This window comes from Symphalangus syndactylus, chromosome 12, assembly GCF_028878055.3.
Source record: "Symphalangus syndactylus isolate Jambi chromosome 12, NHGRI_mSymSyn1-v2.1_pri, whole genome shotgun sequence".
NCBI lineage: Eukaryota > Metazoa > Chordata > Mammalia > Primates > Hylobatidae > Symphalangus > Symphalangus syndactylus.
In genome coordinates this window covers 103,155,080-103,179,436 of record NC_072441.2, presented here as the reverse complement: position 1 = coordinate 103,179,436, position 24,357 = coordinate 103,155,080, and the positions used below count along the sequence as shown (strand labels likewise).

The 24,357-nt window shown below is 42.9% G+C and overlaps 1 protein-coding gene across 1 annotated transcript in view; it reads right to left on the bottom strand.

Annotated features, from left to right (window-relative positions):
- Nucleotides 1-11,355, bottom strand: part of TNN (tenascin N) — a 72,835-nt gene extending 61,480 nt beyond the window's left edge. The window contains exons 1-2 of the mRNA XM_063627299.1: nucleotides 11,226-11,355; nucleotides 1,257-1,700 (exon numbers count right to left, since the gene is read on the bottom strand). Of these exons, the coding sequence (XP_063483369.1) occupies nucleotides 1,257-1,665 (409 nt within the window). The 5' untranslated portion in view covers nucleotides 1,666-1,700; nucleotides 11,226-11,355. The remainder of the gene's footprint in view (nucleotides 1-1,256; nucleotides 1,701-11,225) is intronic.
- Nucleotides 11,356-24,357: the final 13,002 nt, after the last annotated feature.

The window sequence follows — 24,357 nt, the reverse complement described above, 5'->3', positions numbered from 1 at the left end:
GCCTGAAAAGGCTGCAGGACCCACCCTTCTTTCCTTTCCCTTCCCGTATGAATTCCCCTGGTTCCTTCCTCTCTACGTGGTGGTCATTATTTAGTGCCTTCCTATGGAGGGGCCTTAAATGCTCCACCCTGGCCAGCTGACACTGCAGGGCAGGACTCCTGGGGGGGAAGTGAGATCCAGGGAGGTTGGAGTTTGCTGGAACTAGCAAGGCTGGGACCTTGTGAAATGAGCCCAGATTGAAGTCTGGAAAAACGGAACTGCAGAAGCTACAAAATAGCCTACTCTCAACTATGGGTATGGTGGAGAAGGGATTTAACCAGGCTCCCCTCTCTGACCCTACACAGCAAGAGGCAGCTGGAGGGTGGACCAGTCAGTGCAGTCTCCTCTGTGGCCCAGCTTCTGCTTCTCAGAACACTTTCTTTTCTTCCTAAAAACGCTTCCAAAGTGGGGGCTCCTGAGAAGCAAGTCCATACTGGTTATTCATGGCAGCGTCCCTGGTGCCGAGTTCTGTATCCGGATCTGATGGTTAAGGTGCTCTTTACCATAGCAATTCCTTCAGGCATGAAATCCTATGCCAAAGTACCGTTCATTATCATTGGATCAGCCTGAGCAGTTTATGTTTAAAAGTGACGGGGTTGTGTAGGGGGAGAACCTTCATTATTTGTAAAATTAAATTGTAATTATCTTACAATTATAATTGTAATTTTTACTAATAACATAATTATAATTTGCTGATTTGTAAATTCCTCTAAGGGCCAGGAATCTTCTACACACCATCTCTAGTTCTCAGAACTATACTAGTTGATAGAATCATCCCTGTTGGACAGTTGAGGAAACATAAGGGATTTACCCAAAGTCACACGGCTGAAAAGTGGTAGAACTGGGATTTGTAACCTGTCCTGTCTAGCTCCAAGGCCCTATCTTTCCTGTGTATCCCATTGCTTCCTCTCTGAGTAGCGTTTTGATTCACAGGTATGACAGCTGCTGGAAGCATTCCCACCTGGAAGCAATAGGCCAGGAGTCTATACTCCCTGCAAGAGCTGCTGGTCCCTCCCTGCTCAGCTTCCAGATGCCCCCTGGAGCTAGTATCAGTGAATAAATGAATAAATAGCAGGGATGGGCCCCCTAGACAAAACCCAGAATGAGAAGTAGGAGCACACCAGAGTCACAAAGTGCTCATGAGGCTAGTGGAAACCCTGGCACATAATAGGTGCTCATCAAATGTTTGTTGAATGAATACCAGGTGGTGAGCTCACCAGTAACTCCCTGGCAGCAGCGCTGGGCACTACACTGTTCCTTCATCTCCACCATCTCTTCCTCCAGCTTCTTCACCCGGGCCAGGAGGTCCTGGACACTGCCTGCCAACTCGCAGTCCTTCTGTGGTGTCTGAAGGCGGATGTTGTGCCTGAAGATGATGTTCTGTTCCTCCCCGGCCTCCCCCAGGGCCAAGAGCGAAGCCCCATCGTCACTGAGGGGCTGAGGGTCAGCATCCACCTGAACCAAGGCAGACTTGGGCACATCGATCTTGTAGGTGTGGCTGACAGTGACCTGTTGCTCCTTGTTGCTGCAGCCAGGAGGCTCCAGAGTGGCTGGGGCCGAAGCCACCAGGAGCACAGAGCCAAGCAGGAGCCCCAAGGGGAAGTGGAACATCTCCTGGAGACTCATCCTTGGAAAGACAGGGAGCAGACCCTCCAGGATGCCTGTATTCAGAAACATTGCAAAAGAAAATCATGGAGATGTGCTGAGGGAAATTGGCTTTTTTTTTTTTTTTTACCAGATTCTAAGAGCCCACAGGAAGCTGAGAAACCAGCAGAAAGAACTCCTTCTATTTCTCCCAAGGATCCGAACCAAATTACTTTCTGTTCCTGCCTCACAGATTGGATATTCCTGCCTCCTGTCTTTGCTTACTGTTCACACTGCCCAGGATGCCCTTCTCTTCACCTCTCATTCTAGGCTCACCTGCACTTATTAATAATAAGAAGAGCAGCTCTCTTGTGTTGACAGCCTATTGTGTGCCACACTTTGATCCCCCTAATTCTGGATCTTTACAGCAACCTTAATATTATCCTCCCTCTTAACAACATCAACAATAAGAGCTGCACATACAGCACTTGCTATGTGACAGGCACTATTCTAAATGTTCTAAGTGTTTCACATTTATTAACTCATTCCATTCTCACAATTGTCTGTGGAATATACTATGATTACCCCCATCTTATAGATATGGAAACTGAAGCACTAGTACTTTAAATGACTTGGCAACCAGCACCTAGCTCAGAGTGGCAGGATTTGAACCCAGGCATTCTGACCCCAGAGTCCATGCTCATCCCCGCAATGCCATGCTGCTTTGCACAGATGAGGAAGCTGAGCAAGTTGTCCTGAGTCCCACAGCCAGAAAGAGCAGAACCTGTACTCAGACCCAAGTCCACTGACTGCAGAGCCAGCATCCTGCTCACGACACTCACTTGTGAACCAGTAAAATATAAGAATTTCTAATAAAATTACCTGCTCTACAAAGTCTTCTCTCCTGTCCCCCTGCCTCACCCAGCTGGAGACTAGCCTCGCTTCTGCTAAGCATTCAGAGAAATAGACCTGTCCCTCACTGCTGGTCTCTTGAGTGTTGACCTGGTGTTACAGTTACTCTTGTATGCAGCTTGTCTCCCCACTAGGCTGTGAGCCTGTTAAGGACAGGAGTGGGCTGATTCGTCTTGGGGCCCTCCTGTGGCGGGAGCACAGACACACATGATGAGAGGTTTGGTCACTGTTTCTCAAATCCATCCGTGCATGGGTGGCCTGGTTTGTCAGTCAAGCCAGGCAACCTGAGATGGGGCAGGTGGTTAGGTTTTGCCTCCTGCTTCACCAGGAGGTGGTGTCTTCACCACTGTCAATGAGCAGAATAACTCCTCTCTCCAGCCATTTCCCCTTGTGCCCCCAACTCCCATCTGGGATGGCCCATTCTTTGCACACTAACAAGCTGAGGCAGGACAGACCACAAGAGACCCGGCTTTCACCTCACATTTTGCTCACAGGAACCTCAGTCACAAGATACATCCAAGTTGGGCTTGCATAGCAGCAGTTATCTAGAAAGTGATCTGCAGAGCTGTCTCTTGACAATGGGTTTCTGTAACTAACCCAAGATCTGCAATTATTAATGCCAAAATTTGAAGTCAGGAAACACAGTCCTTTCCTGTGGTCTGTGTTTTGCTTGAGCACAGGCTCTCCCTGCCCATGGTGAGCGGCAGTTGGGATATGGTGGAAAGGCACCTCAGACAGGCTCTAGGATGTGCATCCCTAAAAATGCTCCTCATCCTGAGCCTCCACCTCCTCATCTGTAACGTAGGAATGACAGCGTGTCACCCCTCTTAGATGTGAACAGCAGTGAGCATTACATCTGGTATGTGAGCAGGGATTAGTCAATATTTTGAGGCTTATTTTGTTTTCAATCGAATGTGACTTCCTCTTCTTCCTCATCTGTTTTGCTATAAAGAATAATGCTGGCCGGGCATGGTGGCTCACACTTGCAATCCCAACACTTTGGGAGGCCAAGGCGGGAGGATCACTTGAGGCTAGGAGTTCGAGACCAGTATGGCCAACATGGTGAAACCCTTTCTCTACTAAAAGCACAAAAATTAGCCAGGTGTGGTGGTGCACTCCTGTAATCCCAGCTTCTTGGGAGGCTGAGGTAGAGAACTGCTTGAACCCGGGAGGCGGAGACTGCTGTGAGCCGAGATCGTGCCACTGCACTCCAGCCTGGGCGACAGAGCAAGACTCGATCTCAAATAATAATAATAACGCCTAGGTTGAAAGGCATCTTTCAACTATATTGATCATAAAAGGAAGAAATATTTCTAGCCACTAAGCCAAATTCTAGTAATATGTAAAATGTTTAACTTTTAATAGTCATCATTCATTTAGTATCAGGAAGTTGAGGAAACGGGGTGAAGAGCCCTGGAAGAATAAAAGAAGAAGAAGAATTACAATAGTATTAAATGCTAAATGTTATTTATTGAGTTGCTGCTACGAGCTAGGCATTGGCTGGGTGCATTAATCCTCGTAATTAATCCCCAGAGCTGCCATGTAAGGTTAGTGTTCCTCTCCTCACTCAAAAGGCAAGGAAACCAGATCTGAGAGGTAAAGTCATTTGCCAGGGGTTGCCCAGCAAAGAAGTGGCAGAGCCAGGATTCAAACGCAGACCCATCTGATTGCAAGCCTATGCTTGCTCTGCGCCAATATGACATTCTGATACAAATGACAAATGAGCGCAGTTAGATATATGTCCCTATGCAATGCTTTCATCCGTTATACATGTTGTACCCAAGGGATGTGCCACCACTGTGAATTAAACAGAATGGTACCTATGAAGAGTCTTTCTTTGTGTTACCCCTTTGCCCTCCCACTCCTTCGTGGCTCTTCCTATCATCAAAAGCACGTATTGTTGATAATAATAAGAGCTCACTTCTTCTGAGAACTGACTGCATTTCAGGCACTGGACTCAACACCCGGAAGATGGAATGGAATTGTCAGTAGGACACTTCTTGTTGTCTTGTGACTTGGACCATGGGTAATAAGTGCCTGCACATTTCCTTTTCATTTTTTTTTTCAGACAGGGTCCCATTCTGTCACCCAGGCTGGAGTGCATTGGCACAATCACGGCTCACTGCAACGTCCACCTCCTGGGCTCCAGTGATACTCCCACCTCAGCCTCCTGAGTAGCCAGGACTACAGATATGTCACAGTGCCTGGCTAATTTTTGTATTTTTTTTGTAGAGATGGGGTTTCACCATCTTGCCCAACCTGGTCTCAAATTCCTGGGTTCAAGCAGTCTGTCCACCTCAGCTCCCCAAAGTGCTAGGATTACAGCCATGAGCCACTGCACCTGGCCGTGCCCACACATTTCAAAGACAGTGTGCTACTGGAGGTTTGGGGGTTGGGGGTGGGGTCACGGTGAATTAGTGGGGGTGGCAGGCAAAGAGACCAGTGCCTGATTCTAGCCCGGAGGAATTCACAGGTGGAAGCTCAGCTGGAACAGGCTGCGTGGCAGAGAGAGGAAGGGGGCTGCAGTGTGAGAGGACTGAAACTCAGACTTTGGTGAGGCCGAGTTGATGTCACAGAAATGAGGCATGTTAGAGCTACCAAGAGGGCAGTTCAGGGCCCGAGCTGAGGTGCAGGTCCACCATTCAGCAGGAGTGTGCCACCCCAAGGGGGCGACTGCAGGAGGACATGCCCAGTGGGTGAGAAGGGGAATATCTAAAGATCCCACAGAAGCTCCCCACAAAGGAGAGGTGGCCCAGCACTGGAAGCATTCACCATAACAAGGGCATCCAACAGAGGGAACCACAACAGCCCCAGTAAAGTAAAAGTGCCCTCTCCTTTCTTTTATAACCCCCACCTCGCCCCAGGCAGCAGCAACCTGGTGAAGCCAGAAGCAGCCATGCATGTTAAGGAGAGAGAAGTGGAGAGAGGAAAGCACCAAGCCCCTTCCCTCCAGCTTCTCTGCAGATTCCAGCATCAGGTCTGAGCTGAGAAAGAAGAAAAGATGTGGCCTGGATGAGAGACCGAGGCTCAATACTGAAATGGACTTGCCTTCACAAAAGCAATTCTCTTCTAAGACCAAAAGCCACCAGAAAAGCTCTGGAATCTGCTTGAGATTTTTGTCAGAGGATGGGGGGAGTGGGAAGCCAGGAGAATGAGTTGGAGGGCAGGTGTAGGCTAAAAATAATGATATTTCACAACGGTCATCCTTAGACGTTCATCACAAAGATAAAAGCCACACACTATTCTCCACTTGATCCCCAGGATAGGAACTGAGGCTCAGTGGCATTGAGCAACTGATTATGCAATTGATGAGCACACGGCCACAGATGCAACCCCAGGTACACAGTGTCCAGCAATGGAGCCACTAATCCCTGTGCACTTCTGCCGTTCACCAGTAACAACGCATATTGATCTCTGAAGCACCTACTGTGTTCATGGCAGCACATGGGTTTCCACTGTCCAAAAATCTTCTTCCTGGGCAAAAATAGGCCTGAAAAAGCAGACTTCTCTGCCCATGCTTTCCATCCCACCCCCCACCCCCAGCCTGAGACATAAATGAAGTGCAGATGGTTTTCTGAAGAAGTTCTCAACGAACGCAAAAAAAAAAAAAAAGCCGTGGACTCTTGCCATAAACCACAGCAAGGCTGCCCAGAGCCCAGGTCTACAGCATTTGTTTCTTAGCCTGGAATATGAGAAATCCCAGAAGTCCCTGTTGGAGCCCTTGGTGTTGCCTGTCCTTCTGATTTGTAACAAGATGTCCTCATTAATTACTGCCTCTCAGATGCCACAAGTTGCGCTCAGATTTTCCTGGGTAGGTTGATTGTTCGAAAGAAGATGAGAGCAAGGGAAATCCTCAACCTAACACTCTGTCAAGTGTAATGAGCAAGAAGAGAAGCCTGCTGGCTCTCACTCCAACACGTGGCAGGAAAGAGACTTCTTGTTTAACAGCAGAAGGGAAGGATGACTTCATCGACTCTTTCAGTATGCACAGCAAACCACAGGCTGAGCTCCACGAGGGTGGGGAGGGGGCAGACAGGGCAGAAGATTTTTCCGAGCAAAACGCAGGATGATACATTTCCAAATAGGGAGGATTATTCTGCTGAGGGGTATTTTCCCATGGAAAGTTGGGTAAATACTGCAGGGATGCATGAAGCGAAGGATATTTACATGCAGGAAATGTGTATACAGGAACCATGGGAAACCAGTTGTCCCCAAGAATCATTGTCTTACAGAGGCCGGTCATTCATTCTGACTGCAGGAGGGGTGTTGGGTGGTGTGGGAAGGTGGGAGGGAGGGATACATTAGACTCAGAAACAAATGCTGCCTTGTGTTGCTTTTTCCAGAAAGGCTCTTTGAGGAGTACACGACTGACCATGGGCTGCATGGATGGTCCCCGTACTTCTGCCTTCAGATGTTGCAGGGCTCTATGCTTCTGCTGTGTTCTCTCTTGTTATCTGCATCTACCCCTGTGGCTTTAATTTCCAGCTAAATATTGACAGCCACCAAATCTGTATGCATGTTCCTAGCCCAGGTATCCTTGTGAGCTCAGAGATGACAGAGATGGCCGTGACTGTGTTGATCCCCTCTGTATCACCAGCCTCATAGCACAGTCCTGCCAAAGTAATATTTTGTGAAGTAAATAGTAATAGCCACTGGATTTGTTTGTGTCTGTGTATGTGTGCTTATTAGATAATGGACATTGTGCCAAACGCTATAAAAATTATCCTCATTTAATCCGCAATATCCTGGGAGTCAGTTGATATCATTCGTTGTGACAGGTCCTCAGAGAAGTTAAGTAATTTGCCAAAGGACACACAGCCAAAAAGCAGCAGAGCTGGGATCACACACCAGGTCTGTCCACTGCCCGTGTCTGTGTTCTTCATCTCTCTGTTATATGTCCTGTATACACACACACACACACACACAAAAAAAAAAAAAAAAAAAAAAACACCAAATGTCCTCTGTTCTGCCACGTGTTTTTAAGAGAAGGTTTTTTCCTGAAAATAAAAGAAACCCAAGGCATAAACTGGGTTTTCAGTTAAAAATTAATAAATCGATAACTAAGTCCCGTGCCTGTACTTCCGCTGAGTGGTGCCAAGGATGATCCACTGGGAACATGAATTGCATTTCCCTCACATAGAGGTTAAGTCCCAGTCAATTCTCATGAGAAGCTGGAGAATTCCCTTCCTAGGAAACACCAAAGTGCACGGAGACTTCTGTCTGCAGGGGCAGATGGCATCCAAGCCTTGGTCAAGGGAGGAGAATGGCCCCTGAATCCTGATGGTCCTCTTGGACCCCAGGGGTGGATGGTTTCTGTGTCACCTCATTTTCCCCAAAGAAGGACACACACACTGGGTCAGGAAAAAAAAAATACTACCTACGCCAAAGAAGAGAGGTAGCCAATTTCTAGCCACTGTTACAGACCTTTATACTTAAATTCAGGGCTTCCTCTGGTTCCCTTATTATCTCATCCTGCCTTGACAGTTAACCACAGGAAAATGAAAGCACTGCTTTGGGTTTTAGAAAAAGTGTATCATCATGGATTTCCAGCACAGTCACTTAAGAAGATATTCTGTCCCCAAATGACAGGGTGGATATCATTAAACTATGAAAGAAAATGAGGGAGATGAGTGGCTAGGGATGCATCAGTGTCACAAATGTCACTGGCAAACTTGTCACTCCTTCCTTAACTCTCTTGGGCATATTTTGCTAATGATCTACAGCTTGGGCCCTGGGTGACTCAGGGGTCTTCCCTGTACTTCCCAAGTAACCTGGTCCAGGACAGCAAGTTCTCAGCTGGCTGAGGAATCTACCCTGGCTCAACTCACCTTGAACTAGAGGCTTAGGTGACCGATTTCACCTCTGTATCTCTTTCTCCTTCAGATCCAAGAACATGGATATACAAGGGAGGTCTGTCTCTCCTGGGTTAAACTCCAGTGCAAGCAAGTACATACAAACATTTTTATTTCTAGTCTCTGACGTTGAATATAGGATTGCATATAGGATACAAGACAGCTAAGTGTGGAAGAGAATGGAAATTTGGTTTTATGTGATAGGGCTTAGTATGGTCACATTCTGGGCATCACTGTGTCCCCCCATTCTCCTAGTTCTGTGGGACACCCAGGGAGTGTCCAGGAAGTCCTTGGAGATGACTCTCACGCTACCCTTTTCCTGGAGAGCCATCCCATCAAGTCTGCCCACCCGCCTGAGGCTAGAAAAGATCAAGGATGGTGTCCTGACCCAGCCTCAGCACTCAATCACTTTTTCAGGGGTGGCCACAGGCTCATTTTGTTTTGTTTTGACAACTGACTCAATCTGCCTTGCAAAGGCTCAAATGAGTGATGATAATGGTAGCTACAATTTTCTATGCATTTATCACGTGCCAGGCTCTGTGCAAAGCACTTTAAAATCTCCTTTTGAGCATCAGGCAAAGATGTCCATTTACCCCCAGAGAATGAATCACTTTCTCACAGCAAGAACTTCCTTTAGCTTTTGTGGGACCAAGCTCATGCACAATAACAAGATAAAATAGACACAAGACATAAATTCAGGAAACTTTCTCTCCCTTATTCAACCAAACATCCAGTCCCCAGAATGACTAAATATTACTTTGTATACAATTAGCCCTAATATCCATGGGTGTGAGGGGCATCAGATTAAAACAAAACAAAACAAAACAAAAAAACTCTGCAATTTCTTTCTTTAGCTAATGTGTTGTTTTCCACATTGAAGTAACTTTAAAGTTCCAGCCTTCTAGCAAGGAGGAGAGCGTTTGCTAATTTCCAAGCATTTGCACTGTTCCACTCACATTTGCTGGGTACAGATTCAAATGGTGGCTAGGCAGCATTAGCAGTGAGTCTATTGTGGCAGAAGCAGCAAAGTCCCTGTCCGTCCAGAGATCAGGCTTGAGATCTTAGCATCCTCAGCTCACAGACTGGTGGCTCCAGATGTGGCTACAGGACCTAAACCATGATCTCATGTCTGTATCCAGATTCTATAGGAGCCAAGGCTCTGGAATGAGCAGTGAATGGACAAAAGTTTCCACTGGGCCTGGGCACAATTTCCTCAGGCATCTTCTCAGAAACAGAGCTCTGCCCACCCTACATTTCAAACCACAGAGCAGCACTGGACTGGAAAACCAGAAGCCATGGGATGATTTGAAATCATTTGTTCTATTTTCCCTCCTTCGGGAGTCAGCTACAGCCTACAAACTGGGGACAAAGCAGTACTTAGAGTTATATGAAAGAATGCCAGGTGCCTTCTTCCCTTCTCTCCTGGAAAAATGATACCAGTATTGATACTCTATTTTTTCCTGTGTCCAACACTGTCACCTTGATTCTGAGTCTGCAACAAATGTCCGAATGTCAAGAGGCCAGCCTCCAATATGTAGCCCTGACCGAGCAAGGTACCATCTGATGCCTTGGTGACACCTCAGCTTTTCCAAGAACCAATGGATTTTAGGCACTGTGGCTAACCTGTGTCCCGATGTGGGCAGTTTGTTACTTTTATGTTGGAACTTGTTCTTTTTTTTATGCTTATATAGGGCAACACAGGTTTCATGCTTTTAAGTGAAGCCCTGCCTGTTCTCATTCATTCTTTCTCCATCCTTCCCCCAGATCTCTCCCAAGCACAAAAATTAATAAATAAGTAAAAAGTAAGACCCCCAAAAACTAGTTATTTGTTTGTTTTCTTTGTTTTTGTTTTGTTTTGTTTTTGTTTTTTAGATGGAGTTTTGCTCTTGTTGCCCAGGCTGGAGTGCAATGGTTCGATCTCAGCTCACCGCAACCTCCACCTCCCAGGTTCAAGCAATTCTCCTGCCTCAGCCTCCCGAGTAGCTGGGATTATAGGCATGCGCCACCAGGCCCGGGTAATTTTTTGTATTTTTAGTAGAGACAGGGTTTCTCCATGTTGGTCAGGCTGGTCTCGAACTCTCAACCTCAGGTGATCCACCCGCCTCAGCCTCCCAAAGTGCTGGGATTACAGGCATGAGCCACCATGCCCGGTCAACCACATCATTTTTTTAGATGTCTTGAAATGTTTTCTTTGAGGTATTGTGAGGGTAATAGTATGGGGATTTCAAGAGAAGTTGTCGTCTTAACAAATAATAATTAAAACCTGTAAAATTAAATGTCTGGATATACTTCAAAGCTGTTCGAATGTGTTTGCAAACATCCCCTTAACTGATTCACACAAAATCCAGAAAATGGGAAAGTTATCATAGCTTCCTAATCATAACTAAAATAACAATTCTGTTTTAGGATTTAAAAGAATAATGAAATATAACAAATACTAAATTATCCAAAAAGAGAGAGAGAAAGCTTTGACATTGTAAATAAGTTAAAAAGAAAAAAAGATGAGAAGGAACATCTTAAAGGAAACATTTTATACAAAAATGTGTTACTCCAGGTAGAAACTGATGCAACACAGACTGCACCCGTGTTGCAGGAAAGAGGATAACTATGCTTAGCCCTGTCTGAGATTGGAGTATAATACTAAGGATACAGTACACGAATCCTGAGAGGTACTTCCCAATTCATTTTAACTCTTCATGGAGGTGATAGGAGACTAATTACACTGCCTGGATTTTCAGGCTCAGGAACGGAGGCACCTGAGCCACCACTTTTGAGCTCATCCGCATTGGCCACCTTCCTCCCTCCAGTAAATAAAGCTTGGGCAACTGGCACTCTTACCCGGGAGGCTGCCGGGTGCTTCTTCCAATGCTGCTGCTCCTGTGAGCCGGTCTCCTCCTGCCGCAGACCTTGGTACTTGCTGGTCATCCCTCGTTCTCGTCTCTCCTTGGCTTCCCTCCCTGGGTTTAAATCCTGTCTAGGCCAGAGGAGGAGCAAATGGAGACTCCTGGTGTTTTCCTCCCTTCCTAGCAGGGACTCTGCTAAAGGATAATGAGCAATTCCTTCTCTTATTCTAACTAAGAAAGAAAAATACATACATTTCCTTCTTCTTTTTCACTTTGATTACACAGCAGCTAAAAATACTGGAAGCTGTTTCCATTTAAGTGAATCCAGAATAAGGATGTTAAAAGAGTTTGCCTGTCTCCTAGCCAGGAGCTGGGTCTCGGGGTTCAAAAGTGAATTTATAAAGTTTCTTTCTCTTTTTCCTGTTTCAGGCATTCTGGGACTTACTGCCTATTGCTTTTAAAATGGGAAAAAGCCTTTAGCACAGAAAGAAATGAGCAGAGACCCTCAGGGACAGAAGCTCTTCTGACTTCCCTCCTCCTTCATCCGTTGTCTCACACTTGTGAGTGGCAGGGCTCTTAAGTAGGGGCAGGAATAACAGACTGGGGACATTTGGTCCCACAAGCCCACTCTGACCCTCACCCCATCCCAAATGCCTCCCACATGCCAACAGCACAAGAGCTCCAAAACCAGGAAAGAATAGTCGTGCCCCTTTCTGGCTGCCCTTCCTCTTTTGCCCTCAGATGGACAGGCCTTCATCCTTCCTATGAACCAGAGTCATTTCAATAGGGCATGGGCTGACACCTGCCACCCTTCATTACACCGCATCCCTCTCCTGCTCTGTGGGAAGTAGATTCTGGAGTGCAGATCCACAACAAAATGAAGGAGACCATATGTTTCCAGTTCACCTATGTCAGCATCAAATGCTGCTGGAGAGAAAGTAGAAGGAGAGATGGGGGACCAAAAAGTGGCCCCCAGAAATTGGAGGGGGGTTCCCAGAGGCAGCTTGCCTGTATCTGAAGCTTGTGTCTGCTACTTGCAAATGACTTTGACAACTTCTTTGTGGCTCAGCTTACTCATCTGTAAAATAGGAATAGTGTCTTATGGTTATTGTGAGGTTCAAATGAGTAGATGGGGTAAAGAACTTAGACTAGTCCCAAGACACAGTGAGGACTCGGTAAAGATTACCTGCTACCATGATTATTATAATTTTTAAATTCTCCTTATGTATCCCACTAAATCATATTTGATCCTCTCCACCTCAGTCCAGGTAGGTTTACAGTTCTCTGCCCTCCCCTTACAACCACAAAATAATCCTGCTATCTGGCCCTGGAATCTGGGCCAGCCATATACAGAGGTGACCAGTGCGGTATGAACCAGGGTCACCAGAAAATTTCCCAACTCCCAAACATCTCTTTTCTCCCTTGGACTTTTTTTCTCTGCTTCTTAAAAGGGAAAAGCTCTCCCAGAGGATCCTAAGACTCTATTGCGCTCTCAAGTTGTTCTCCTATTCTTAATTTCCTTTCACTAATTCTCCCCAAATGAGTGGTCTTCACCAACTCTCTCCATCACCCCATTTTCCATGCCCTCAATAGGAATAACTAAACCAGTGCACCAGTCTCCTAAGAAGCCACCTTCCTCCAGCCTCTCCTTATTACAGCTGGTATTAGTTAGTTGCAGGACATGGAGCTGTAGCAAAGGGACCCTCCAATGCAGTGGCTTAACAACATAGATGATTTCTCTCACAAACAGTAGAAGACAGTGGCCCAGGGCTGGTAGGGCAGTGCCGCCATCCACAGCACACACCCACCACTCTCTAGGGCCATCATCTCCCAGCCAACAGGAAGGGTAAAGGGATGAGAGCAGATGGAAGTGCATGCTCATTCCTTACAAACACAAAAACAGAAACTTTTTATTTTATAATTATTTCAGACTTGCAGAAAAATTGCAAAAATATTAAAAGAATCCCTGTATACCCTTCACTCACATTCTCCAAGTGTTAACATTTTATTATATTTGCTTTATCATTCATTCTCTCTTAATAGTTTTCCCTGAAAACATCTGAGAGCAAATTAAAGACATGATTTATCTCTTTACCCCTTTATGTCTAAAAAACTTCAGTATAGGGTGTTTCCCAACAACAAGGGCATACTCTCCCATAACCTCAATACAATGATCAAAATCAGTAATTGACATTGACATAATACTATTGTCTAATTTATAGACAATATTCAAATTCCATTGATTGTCTCTCTAATGTCTTTTATAGCAAAAGAAAAATAATTTACTGGCCCAGGATTCAATTCAGGATAATTAATTGAATTTAGTTGTCCTGTCTTTAAAATTTCCTTAAATTGGAATAGTTCTTCAATCTTTATCTTTCATGACCTTAACATTTTTGAAGAGAAAACATCAGTTATTTTAAAGAATGTCCTCAGTTTGCATTCGTGTGGTGTTTTTTCATGCCTGGATTTAGGCTATACATTTTTGGCAGGCAGCAGCAGAAGCAGCTTGTCTTTGATCCATCACATCAGGAGACACTTGATGGCAGTCTGTCCCAATGTTGGTGATGTTACCTTGGACCACTTGGTTAGGGTGATATCTGTCAGGTTTCTCCGCAGTAAATATTTGCCCCCTTTTATTTAACAGGTATATTGTGGGATGATGTTTTTAAACCATGTAAATATTCTGCTTCTTTTTATATTTTCACCCACTACTTTTAACACACATTGTTGATTCTTGCCTGGAACAATTACTACTATGCTGGCTGCCAAATGGCGATTTTCCTAATTTCATCTTTCTTTTTATGTTTACTAGATAGAATTCTATTATAAAAAATAATTTTTCTTCCCCCACCTTTACTTTATTAATTACTTTATATTCAAAGTGACTCATATTCTTTTTTTCATTCTATGGGTTATATTCCTGTACTATCATTATTTTGTTGCTCAAATTGCCCCAGATTTGGCCAGGGGGAACCCTTCAGGCTGGTTCCTGTGTGCTTTTAACACACTCCCATCATTCTTTGAGAGTTTCCTTACTTTTGGCACAGCAGGACATTCCAGGCTTACCTTGCACTTCTCCTGCTCAGTCCTTTAGAAGCAGCCATTTCTCCAAAAATCTTTATTTCTTTCTATTGGAGAATGATGCACATTTTGGATAACCCTCGAAAAGGTACACATCACTGCTTTTGCATCCCATTGGCCAGAATTTAGCCAATGTGCACATACAGCTTCCAGAGAGGCTGGCACAGTGGTTGTGTTCAACTAAATCTCAGGAGCTCTGTGAGTTAAGAAAGGAAGAAAGAATAGGGGTTGATGGGCAGCTTGAAGTCTGCCACAGAGCCTACCCAATCACTACCGGCATAACGTTCTCCCTGAATTCTAAAATCCAATCATATCATTTCCCTGCCCCATTTCTCTTTGTTCAGGAAAATACTTAGGATCCTTAGGACAAGTTTGCAATGAAACAAAGGAACAAACAAACCAATAAAAAAAAGCAAAACTGCTCTGCATGAAATAAATAGGAACCGGCAGTGGGAAAACAGAAAAGATTGTTAAGATTATGAAGGTCGTGAGGCTAAGGCCTGGGGAGGAATGGGACAGGTGAAATAGGAAAATCACTTTTAAGAACAAATCCTCCAGAAACTCTCATTACTTACAGGATTAAGCTTCTAAAGTTCACTGTAACTGCCCCATCATGCCCCTTCCTATGCACCTCCATATCCAAATTATTCCCCTGCTATTTACAAATACAAACCATCAGGTTTTTGATTTTTTATTTATTTTTTGAGACAGAGTCTCATTCTGCTGCCCAGGCTGGAGTGCAGTGGTGAGATCTTGGCTCACTGCAACCTCCAACTCCCGGGTTCAAGTGATTCTCCTGTCTCAGCCTCCTGAGTAGCTGGGATTACAGGCACCCACCACCACGGCCAGCTAATTTTTTTTTTTTTAGTAGAGGCGGGGTTTCCTCATGTTGCCCAGGCTGGCCTGGAACTTCTGACCTCAGGTGATCCACCTGCCTCAGCCTTCCAAAGAGCTAGGATTACAGGCATGAGCCACCACACCCAGCCCAAACCATCAGTTTCAACCAACTCAGCCTCTTCTCAGTCCCTAGTAAACATGATGCTCCTCCTTGTCTCCAGACACTGGTGATGCAGTCCCCACTTCTTGAAGTCAATCCCATCTCCACATCCAAGAGATCTGCTCAGATTTCCCTACTACAATCGCCTGAATCAGTGTGAAATGTTTTTTTAACATCTGGCTTCAGAGTTTTTCTTAGAGAGATAACTCTCTTTGTTCAGGAAAATACTTAGGATCCTTAGGACAAGTTTGCAATGAAACAAAGGAACAAACAAACCAATAAAAAAAAGCAAAACTGCTCTGCATGAAATAAATAGGAACCGGCAGTGGGAAAACAGAAAAGATTGTTAAGATTATGAAGGTCGTGAGGCTAAGGCCTGGGGAGGAATGGGACAGGTGAAATAGGAAAATCACTTTTAAGAACAAGAATGTCTACTCAATATTACATTGTTTGCTTTGCCTTTTTTTTGGGGGGTGGGGACAGAGTCTCACTTTGTGGCCTAGGCTGGAGTGCAATGACACAATCTTGGCTCACTGCAACTTCTGCCTTCCAGGTTCAAGTGATACTCCTGCCTCAGCCTTCCAAGTAGCTGAGACCACAGGTGCGCACCACCACACCTGACAAATTTTTGTTATTTTTAATAGAGATGAATTTCACCGTGTTGGCCAGGCTGGTCTGAAACTCCTGGCCTCAAGTGATTCACCTGCCTTGGCCTCTCAAAGTGCTGGGATTACAGGTGTGAGCCACCACTCCTGGCTTGTTTGCTTTGTTTTCTATAAATCCCTCTTCCTGGTCCCAAACCTTAAGTTAAGTCTTCCACCCACACAAACACTTTTTTTAACTCATGTGATGGGGGGGAAAGATAAACCAAAAGACAGGAGCTACGTCGTACATCTGGGTCAGCACTGCATGAGGAAATGTCTGTAAGATGTGAGGCATAGTGCAACAGACTTCAGAGGAAGCAGGAATTCGGGTCCAGGCATGACCCCTGGGATGGAAGCCCTTCACGCTGCCCAGGACAGAATCCAGAGGAGTTGGTGATGGATGTCGGAATGGGGAGATCTCGGATTTCTCACAAATTTTAGGATCGAGGTTGGAGCCAATTTTATTTAACTCCCTAAGAAAGCTGATCTTGGCTGACACCTGAGCTATAGGATTTCTTCTCAGAATTCTTCATTTAGAGACTTTCAGTAGTGGCTAGCTGTTAGTTGTGTCCACGCAGAGGCTCCTTAACTTCAGTATGAGCTCATGGAGAATGAGGACTGTTTTCTTTTATTGCCTTCACTACCTATGGTATTGTAAAGTAAATAATAAGCTACCTGAAATTCCATCATGACAGATTTATGCCTTAAGATGCCCAAGAACAAGGCAAATTCCCCAAACATATGGGGCCTGCACTGTGGTAGCAGGCCCGATTTTGCCTGACTCCCCGACAGCCTTGCCCTTTTTCTTCTCCAAGAACCCTAATTTTATTTTGATGTCTACTCACCACCTCCTGATCTTGGTTGGGCTCAGGGAAGGGCTCTGACTGATCTAAGCCAACCAGGGTAATTTCATCACCCTTGCCAGTGACTAATTTAGGCAAGAACATGCAGTGAATTTGAGGATGGGTGAGACATAAAGGAGAGGACATCGATGGAGATTCAAGGAAAGGTTCCTTCACTCAAAAAAAAAAAAAAAAAAAAAAGAAGACCAGGTGTGGTGGCTCACACCTACCATCCCAGCACTTTGGGAGGCCAAGGCAGGCAGATTGCTTGAGCTCATGATTTGAGACCAGCTTGGGCAACATGATGAGGCCGCATCTTAAAAAAAAAACAAACAACAACGAAAAAAAAAAACCCCACAACAACAAACACAAAACACATACACAAAAATTAGCTGGGCATAGTGGTGTGAGCCTGTAGTCCCAGCTACTCTAGAGGCTTAAGTAGGAAGATCACCTGAGCTCAGGAGGTCAAGGCTGCAGGGTGCTGTGATCATGCCCCTGGACTCCAGCCTGGGCAACAGAATGAGACCCTGTCACAAATCAAAACAAAACAAAACAAATTCAAAAGAACTGGATATTGTCACATCTACAAAGAACACCTAGAACTGTGGCAGACACCTTATAACCAACCATAAGGGGTGCTAGCCAAAGACAAAGAAAACACACCAAGGATGTCGGAACAGAAAATGGAAGAAATCCTGTGTTTTTATGATGTTGCTATCCTGCTGAATTTACCACCTCTCAAGTTTTCCTACTTCAGAACTCTCTTGAATCAGAAGTTTGTTTTTTAGAGCTGCTAGCATTCTAAGGGATTCAGGTTTTTTTTTTCTTAGTAACATGTAAATGGCAAAATGATACAAGAGCCTATACTCAAACTAGGGGAACAGTTTAACATGAAACTAATTTCAACTCATTTTGTCCAAATAGTATAACCCATTCCAGAACAACCCAGAAAAAAGACACTAATTCGAATGATGGTTCAACCAACATGTTATTATGTCTTACCTTATTTGAGAAAAATGTAGGAGAAAGCATTCCAATGTCAGTTATCTGTGGTCATCTCTAACTGTATTCATCCTAAGAAATCACCAAAAACCCAATAGGCCAATGTGCTGGCTCTAAGGGAGCCTGAATCAGTTGTCTAGTTTGGAGACCTAGAGCTGCTCTCAGCTGGTTTTGATCTGTTTGAGCTGGCTGGAAGATATGTCTTCATATCTTTAATTAGGATTCTGCTGAATCTAAAAGAACTGAAACCAAAGCTGAACAGACATCTAGGGTCAAGATCCTGTACTGGCGCTCTCTCTCTCTCTCTCTCTGTGTATGTGTGTGTGTGCGCGCGCGCACGCGTGCTCTCGCACACCATAAATTATCTTTATTCTGTACCCATTTTCTTATTATTCATCCCTTGTAATAGTTACTGAATTCAAGTCTCTAATAGTGCTTACAGAGATGAACCATCTTTGACTTTAGATGTGTGTGCCTGTAAAAACAGAGAAGAGAATGTGGGATTCAGCAAAGAAGGTTTATTACTCCCTTCAAGGCAATGAAAGACCTTGATTCTTTTCCCATCAATATTTCCTTCTCTTGGGTCAATATGTTTTGATATGCATCTCAGTAGAAGTCAGTATCTTCTCATTAACCTCTTTTAGCAATAGCAGTTGCTATGAGCCAATGACCTGGTGTGTGAAATCAGAAATCTGCATTTGCAGCTAGGGATCCAGAACCTAGGGGCTGACAGTTCAATCCTCAGAAGGTTCTTCATGCATTACTTGCCCATAGGTTGCTATTTTGTAAATATCATTATTTTCATGACAAAAGTAACTTATTATTGTAGACTAACTAGAAAATGTATAAAAATATTAAAAAGAAAATTAAGATTTTCTGTAATATTCACAACCAGAAATAACCAGTAATTTTTTTCTACAAATGTTTTCATATGTAGACATACAATATCTGTGCACATACATAAAAACAAGATTAAACAATTAAGATTATATTATATAGGGAATTTTTTCTGCTGTTTGCTCTTTATATAGTAACTTTTTTCTCCATTTTCTTACATTTATTTAAATAGACATGCTTTTCAATGTTGCGCAGCATTCTAGTATGTACATCAAACATATGGGGGAAGGGATTGGTTGCAGAGGGACACAAAGAACTTTAGGGGAGTACTGGAAATGTTGTATATCTTAATGGTGGTGGTTGTCATAGGACTTTATACTTTGCCAAAACTCATTGAACTGTACATTTTACAAGTATAAATTTTAATATATATATAAATTATATCTCAATAAACCTGACTTAAGAAGAAAAAAATGAAAAGACTTGCTGAAGGATCCTCACATAATCTGACTCAGTGTTGCCCAGGTCTTGGTCTACCCTATAATTCTCTCAGTCTTGGCAGCACATGGTAATCACTTGGGAAGTTTTAATAAAAGAAATTGGCAGTGTTGGGGTGGGGAAGAGAATCAGAAACTCTGATTTAACTGGCCATGGGTCAAACCCAAGAACTGTATTTTGTAAACGTTCCCCTGGTGGTTCTAAAATGTGCAAGTGCGTAGCCAGAGTTGAGAACTACTGATCTACGCTATAAGTCATTTAGATCAGCGAGGCAGGAGGATAAAAAATGGAGTAAGTAAATTTCACAACCATAATATCATTTTATATAATAAATTTCATAAACTAAACATTTATTAGTACACTGATTTTGTCTTATTTTCCCCAAAGCCCTGAGATAGTCTCTCTCTCTCTCTCTCTCTCTCTCTCTATATATATATATATATATATATATATATACTCTCTCTCTCTCTATATATATATATATATATATTTGAGACAGAGTTTTGCTCTTGGCTCTTGCTTCCCAAGTTTGAGTACAGTGGCACAATCTTGGTTTCCTGCAACCTCCGCCTCCCATGTTCAAGCAATTCTCCTGCCTCAGCCTCCCAAGTAGCTGGGGTTACAGGCACACGCCACCACGCCCGGCTAATTTTTTGCACTTTTAGTAGAAACGGGGTTTCACCATGTTAGCCAGGCTGGTCTCGAACTCCTGACCTCAAGTGATCCATCCATCTCGGCCTCCCAAAGTGCTGGGATTACAGGCATGAGCCCCTGTGCCTGGCCATTATATATTTTTTGAGATTTAATTCACATACCATAAAATGTATGCTTTTAATATTTTGATCTAATAGTTCTTAGTGTGTTCACAAGGTTGAACAGCCATCACCATTATCTAATTTGAGAACATTTTTATCAACTCAAAAAGAAACCCCACACCTATTAGCAGTCACTTCCCGCTTCCCCCTCCCCCAGTCCATGACAACCACTCATCTACTTTCTATCTCTATGGATTTGTCTGTTCTGGACATTTCATATAAATTGAATCATGCGATATGTGGCCTTTTGTGTCTGGCTTCTCTCACTGAGCATAATGTTTTCAAGATTTATCCATGTTGTAGCATATATAAGAATTTCATTCCTTTTTATGGCTAAATAATATTTTATCATATGGATATACCACGTTTTGTTTATCTATTCGTCAGTTGATGAAGATTTGAGTTGTTTCAACTTTTTGGCTTTTATGAATAATGCTGCTAAGAACATTTGTGTCCAAGTTTTTATGCAGATAAATGCTTTTGTTTGTCTTTGATATTTGGATATTTAACTAGGAGTGGAGTTAATTGCTGGGGCATATGGTCTCTCTATATTTAATTTTTTGAGAAACTGCCAAATAGTTTTCCAAAGTGGCTGCACTGTTTTATATTCCCATCAACAATGTATAAAAATTCCAAGTTTTCTGTGTCCCCACCAACACTTGTTATTATTTGTCTTTTTTTATAGTGGGTCTGAAATGCCATGTTACGGTTTTTATTTCCCTTTCCTTTCTCTAATGATTAATGATGTTGGACATCTTTTCATGTGCTTATTGAACATTTGTATATCTTCTTTGGACAATTCTTTGCCCACTGTTTCATTTGGTTTTTTGGTTTTTATTGTTGAGTTGTAAGAGTTCTTTATATATTCAGGATACTAGACCTTTAATAGCTAGATGGTTTGCAAACATTTTCTCCCCTTCTTGGATTATCTTTTCACTTTCTTGATAATGTCTTTTGAAGCACAATAATTTTTAATTTAATAAGGTCAAATTTTTTTTCTTTTCTTGCTTGTGCTTTAGATGTCATACATAAGAAACCATTGACTAATCCAGGGTCATGAGATTTACAAGTTTGTTATAGTTTTAGCTTTAACACTTAAGCCAGTGATCCACTTTGAGTTAATTTTTGCATATGACATGAGACAAGAATCCAACTCTATCCTTTTGCATGTGGATATCCAATTGTCCCAGGAGAATTTTTAAGGAGGACTCTTCTTTCCACATTAAATTGTCCTGGCATTCTTTCCTGTTGAAAATCATAGTCACATGCATTTTTTTAAGTATTTAATTTACACTCCCATCAATAGTGTAAAAGCGTTCCTATTTCTCTACATCCTCTCCAGTATCTGTTGTTTCCTGACTTTTTAATGATTGCCATTCTAACTGGTGTGAGACAGTATCTCATTGTGGTTTTGATTTGCATTTCTCTAATGACCAGTGATGATAAGCTTCTTTTCATATGTTTGTTGGCCACATATATGTCTTCTTTTGAGAAGTGCCTGTTCATATCCTTCACCCACTTTTTGATGGGATTGTTTGTTTTTTCTTGTAAATTTGTTTAAATTCCTTGTAGATTCTGGATATTTTTGTCAGATGGCTAGATTGCAAAAATTTTCTCCCATTCTGTAGGTTGCCCGTTCACTATGATGCTAGTTTCTTTTGCTCTGCAGAAGCTCTTTAGTTTAATAACATCCCATTTGTCAATTTTGGCTTTTGTTGCAATTGCTTTTGGTGTTTTAGTCATGAAGTCTTTGCCCATGCCTATGTCCTGAATGGTATTGCCTAAGTTTTCTTCTAGGGTTTTTATGGTTTTAGGTCTTATGTTTAAGTCTTCAATCCATCTTGAGTTAATTTTTGTATAAGGTGTAAGGAAGAGGTTCAGTTTCAGTTTTCTGAATATGGCTAGCCAGTTTTCCCAACACTATTTTTTAAATAGGGAATTCTTTCCCCATTGCTTGTTTTTGTCAGGTTTGTCAAAGATCAGATGGTTGTAGATGTGTGGTGTTATTTCTGAGGCATATGTTGTGTTCCACTGGTCTATATCTCTGTTTTGGTACCAGTACCATGCTGTTTTGGTTACTGTGGCCTTGTAGTATAGTTTGAAGTCAGGTAGCGTGATGCCTCCAGCTTTGTTCTTTTTGCTAAGACAGTGTGGTGATTCCTCAAGGATCTAGAACTAGAAATACCATTTGACCCAGCAATCCCATTACTGGGTATATACCCAAAGGATTATAAATCATTCTAGTATAAAGACACATGCATACGTATGTTTATTGCAGCACTATTCACAATAGCAAAGACTTGGAACCAACCCAAATGCCCATCAATAATAGACAGGATAAAGAAAATGTGGGCCGGGCGCGGTGGCTCAAGCCTGTAATCCCAGCACTTTGGGAGGCTGAGGCGGGCGGATCACGAGGTCAGGAGATCGACACCATCCAGGCTAACACGGTGAAACCCCATCTCTACTAAAAATACAAAAAATTAGCCAGGCATGTTGGCGGGCGCCTGTAGTCCCAGCTACTCGGGAGGCTGAGGCAGGAGAATGGCTTGAACCCGGGAGGCGGAGCTTGCAGTGAGCAGAGATCGCGCCACTGCACTCCACCCTGGGGGACAGAGCAAGACTCCATCTCAAAAAAAAAAAAAAAAAAAAAAGAAAATGTGGCACATATATACCATGGAATACTATGCAGCCATAAAAAAGAATGAGTTCATGTCCTTTGCATGAATATGGATGAAGCTGGAAACCATCATTCTCAGCACACTAACACAGGAAGAGAAAACCAAACACTGTATGTTCTCACTCATAAGTGGGAATTTAACAATGAGAACATATGGACACAGGGAAGGGAACATCACACACCAGGGCCTGTTGGCAGGTGAGGGGCAAGGGGAGGGATAGCACTAGAAGAAATACCTAATGTAGATGATGGGTTGATGAGTGTAGCAAACCACCATGGCACATGTATACCTATGTAACAAACCTGCATGTTCTGCACATGTATCCCAGAACTTAAAGTATAATAAACAATAAAAATTAAAAAATTAAAGTATTTACCTCTACTCACCTAGAAGAAATGTTTATGTATGCTGTCTGTTGATTAGGAGCTCTAAGTCCAATTATTTATGTCTATATACCAGTGGGCCTGGTGCCTACTAGTTGTGGCTTCTGAGTGCCAAGTTCCCATAGCTCCTAAATAAGTACTTTTTAAATAAATTGATCTTGAGATTAATCAATTTAGTAAACATAGCATAATTTATTTCCGATCACGTTGATTATTCTGATTCAAGTGGATCTCTATAATCAGCCAAAAGGACCAAACCAACTTGTTAAGTTGACAGCCTTAGAGTTGAAATAGTGGAAGAATTCTTGGGAGGACAGTTGCCTACCAAGCATGACCACAACTTTGTCTGGTTGTTTACACCTCTTCCATGTGACTCGTATTAAATCCTGATCTATTCTAAGACAATCATAGTAATTCTAGTCTCCCTGACATTGTTTGATGTAGAAAAGAATGTTTGACCCAATTCTGTCAAATGAGGCTTCTGGAACAGTTTTCCAATATAGTAAGAGTTGGTCCTTCTCCTTCCAATGGTGGTTGTCATCCTTGCCTGGAATATGGCAGCTATTTTACAACTATGAGGGGAGCTGAACATGACAAAAGATGACAGAGAAGAAATATGGGAGGAATCTGGGTCCTCAATGACATACTTGATCCTCTAAGTTAATCAATCTTGGTGCTTTCTTATGTTGGGATTTTTCATTCTCTGAGTATTTATTTCTTCATCATTTAAGCAAATTGGGTAAGGGTGCTGTCTTACTTGTGCTCAAATCATTCTAACCGACATAGACCCCCTAAGTTTTCATCGAAAATGCACTTCAGACTGCAAAACTTCAAGAGGACGGTAAAACTGGACACAGTGACATGGAAATTTGAAATTCTCCAAGAGTAGAGTTTCCAAACTTAGCCCCAGATGAAGCTTCAATTCACTTTGTTTTCAAGATGTGTAGCTCAGAACAGATAGATTGTAATGGAGGGTGAGGAGAGAGAAGGGGTCAGAGAAAGGGGGCAAAAGAGATGGATTTACTCAGCATCTGCTGCAGGATGTTAGGGGGCAAAAGTCCCTTCAGAAAAACATATGACCTTGAAACTTTAGAAGAATACCCTTGAAGATCAAGAATAAAATAAGGATAGCAGCTTTCAGTACTCCTATTCAATTTTGTGCAAAAATATAAGAATAGAAAAGAAGGGAATCAAACTGTCATTTTCACATATTTTTTAGAGAAACGTGAAAATCTACAAAAAAGTTTTTAGAATTAGTAAGGGAATAAAACCAAACATATAAGGTAACTTAGAATAAATCTAACAAAAGATATATTAAGATGCTTATGGAGAAAACTACAG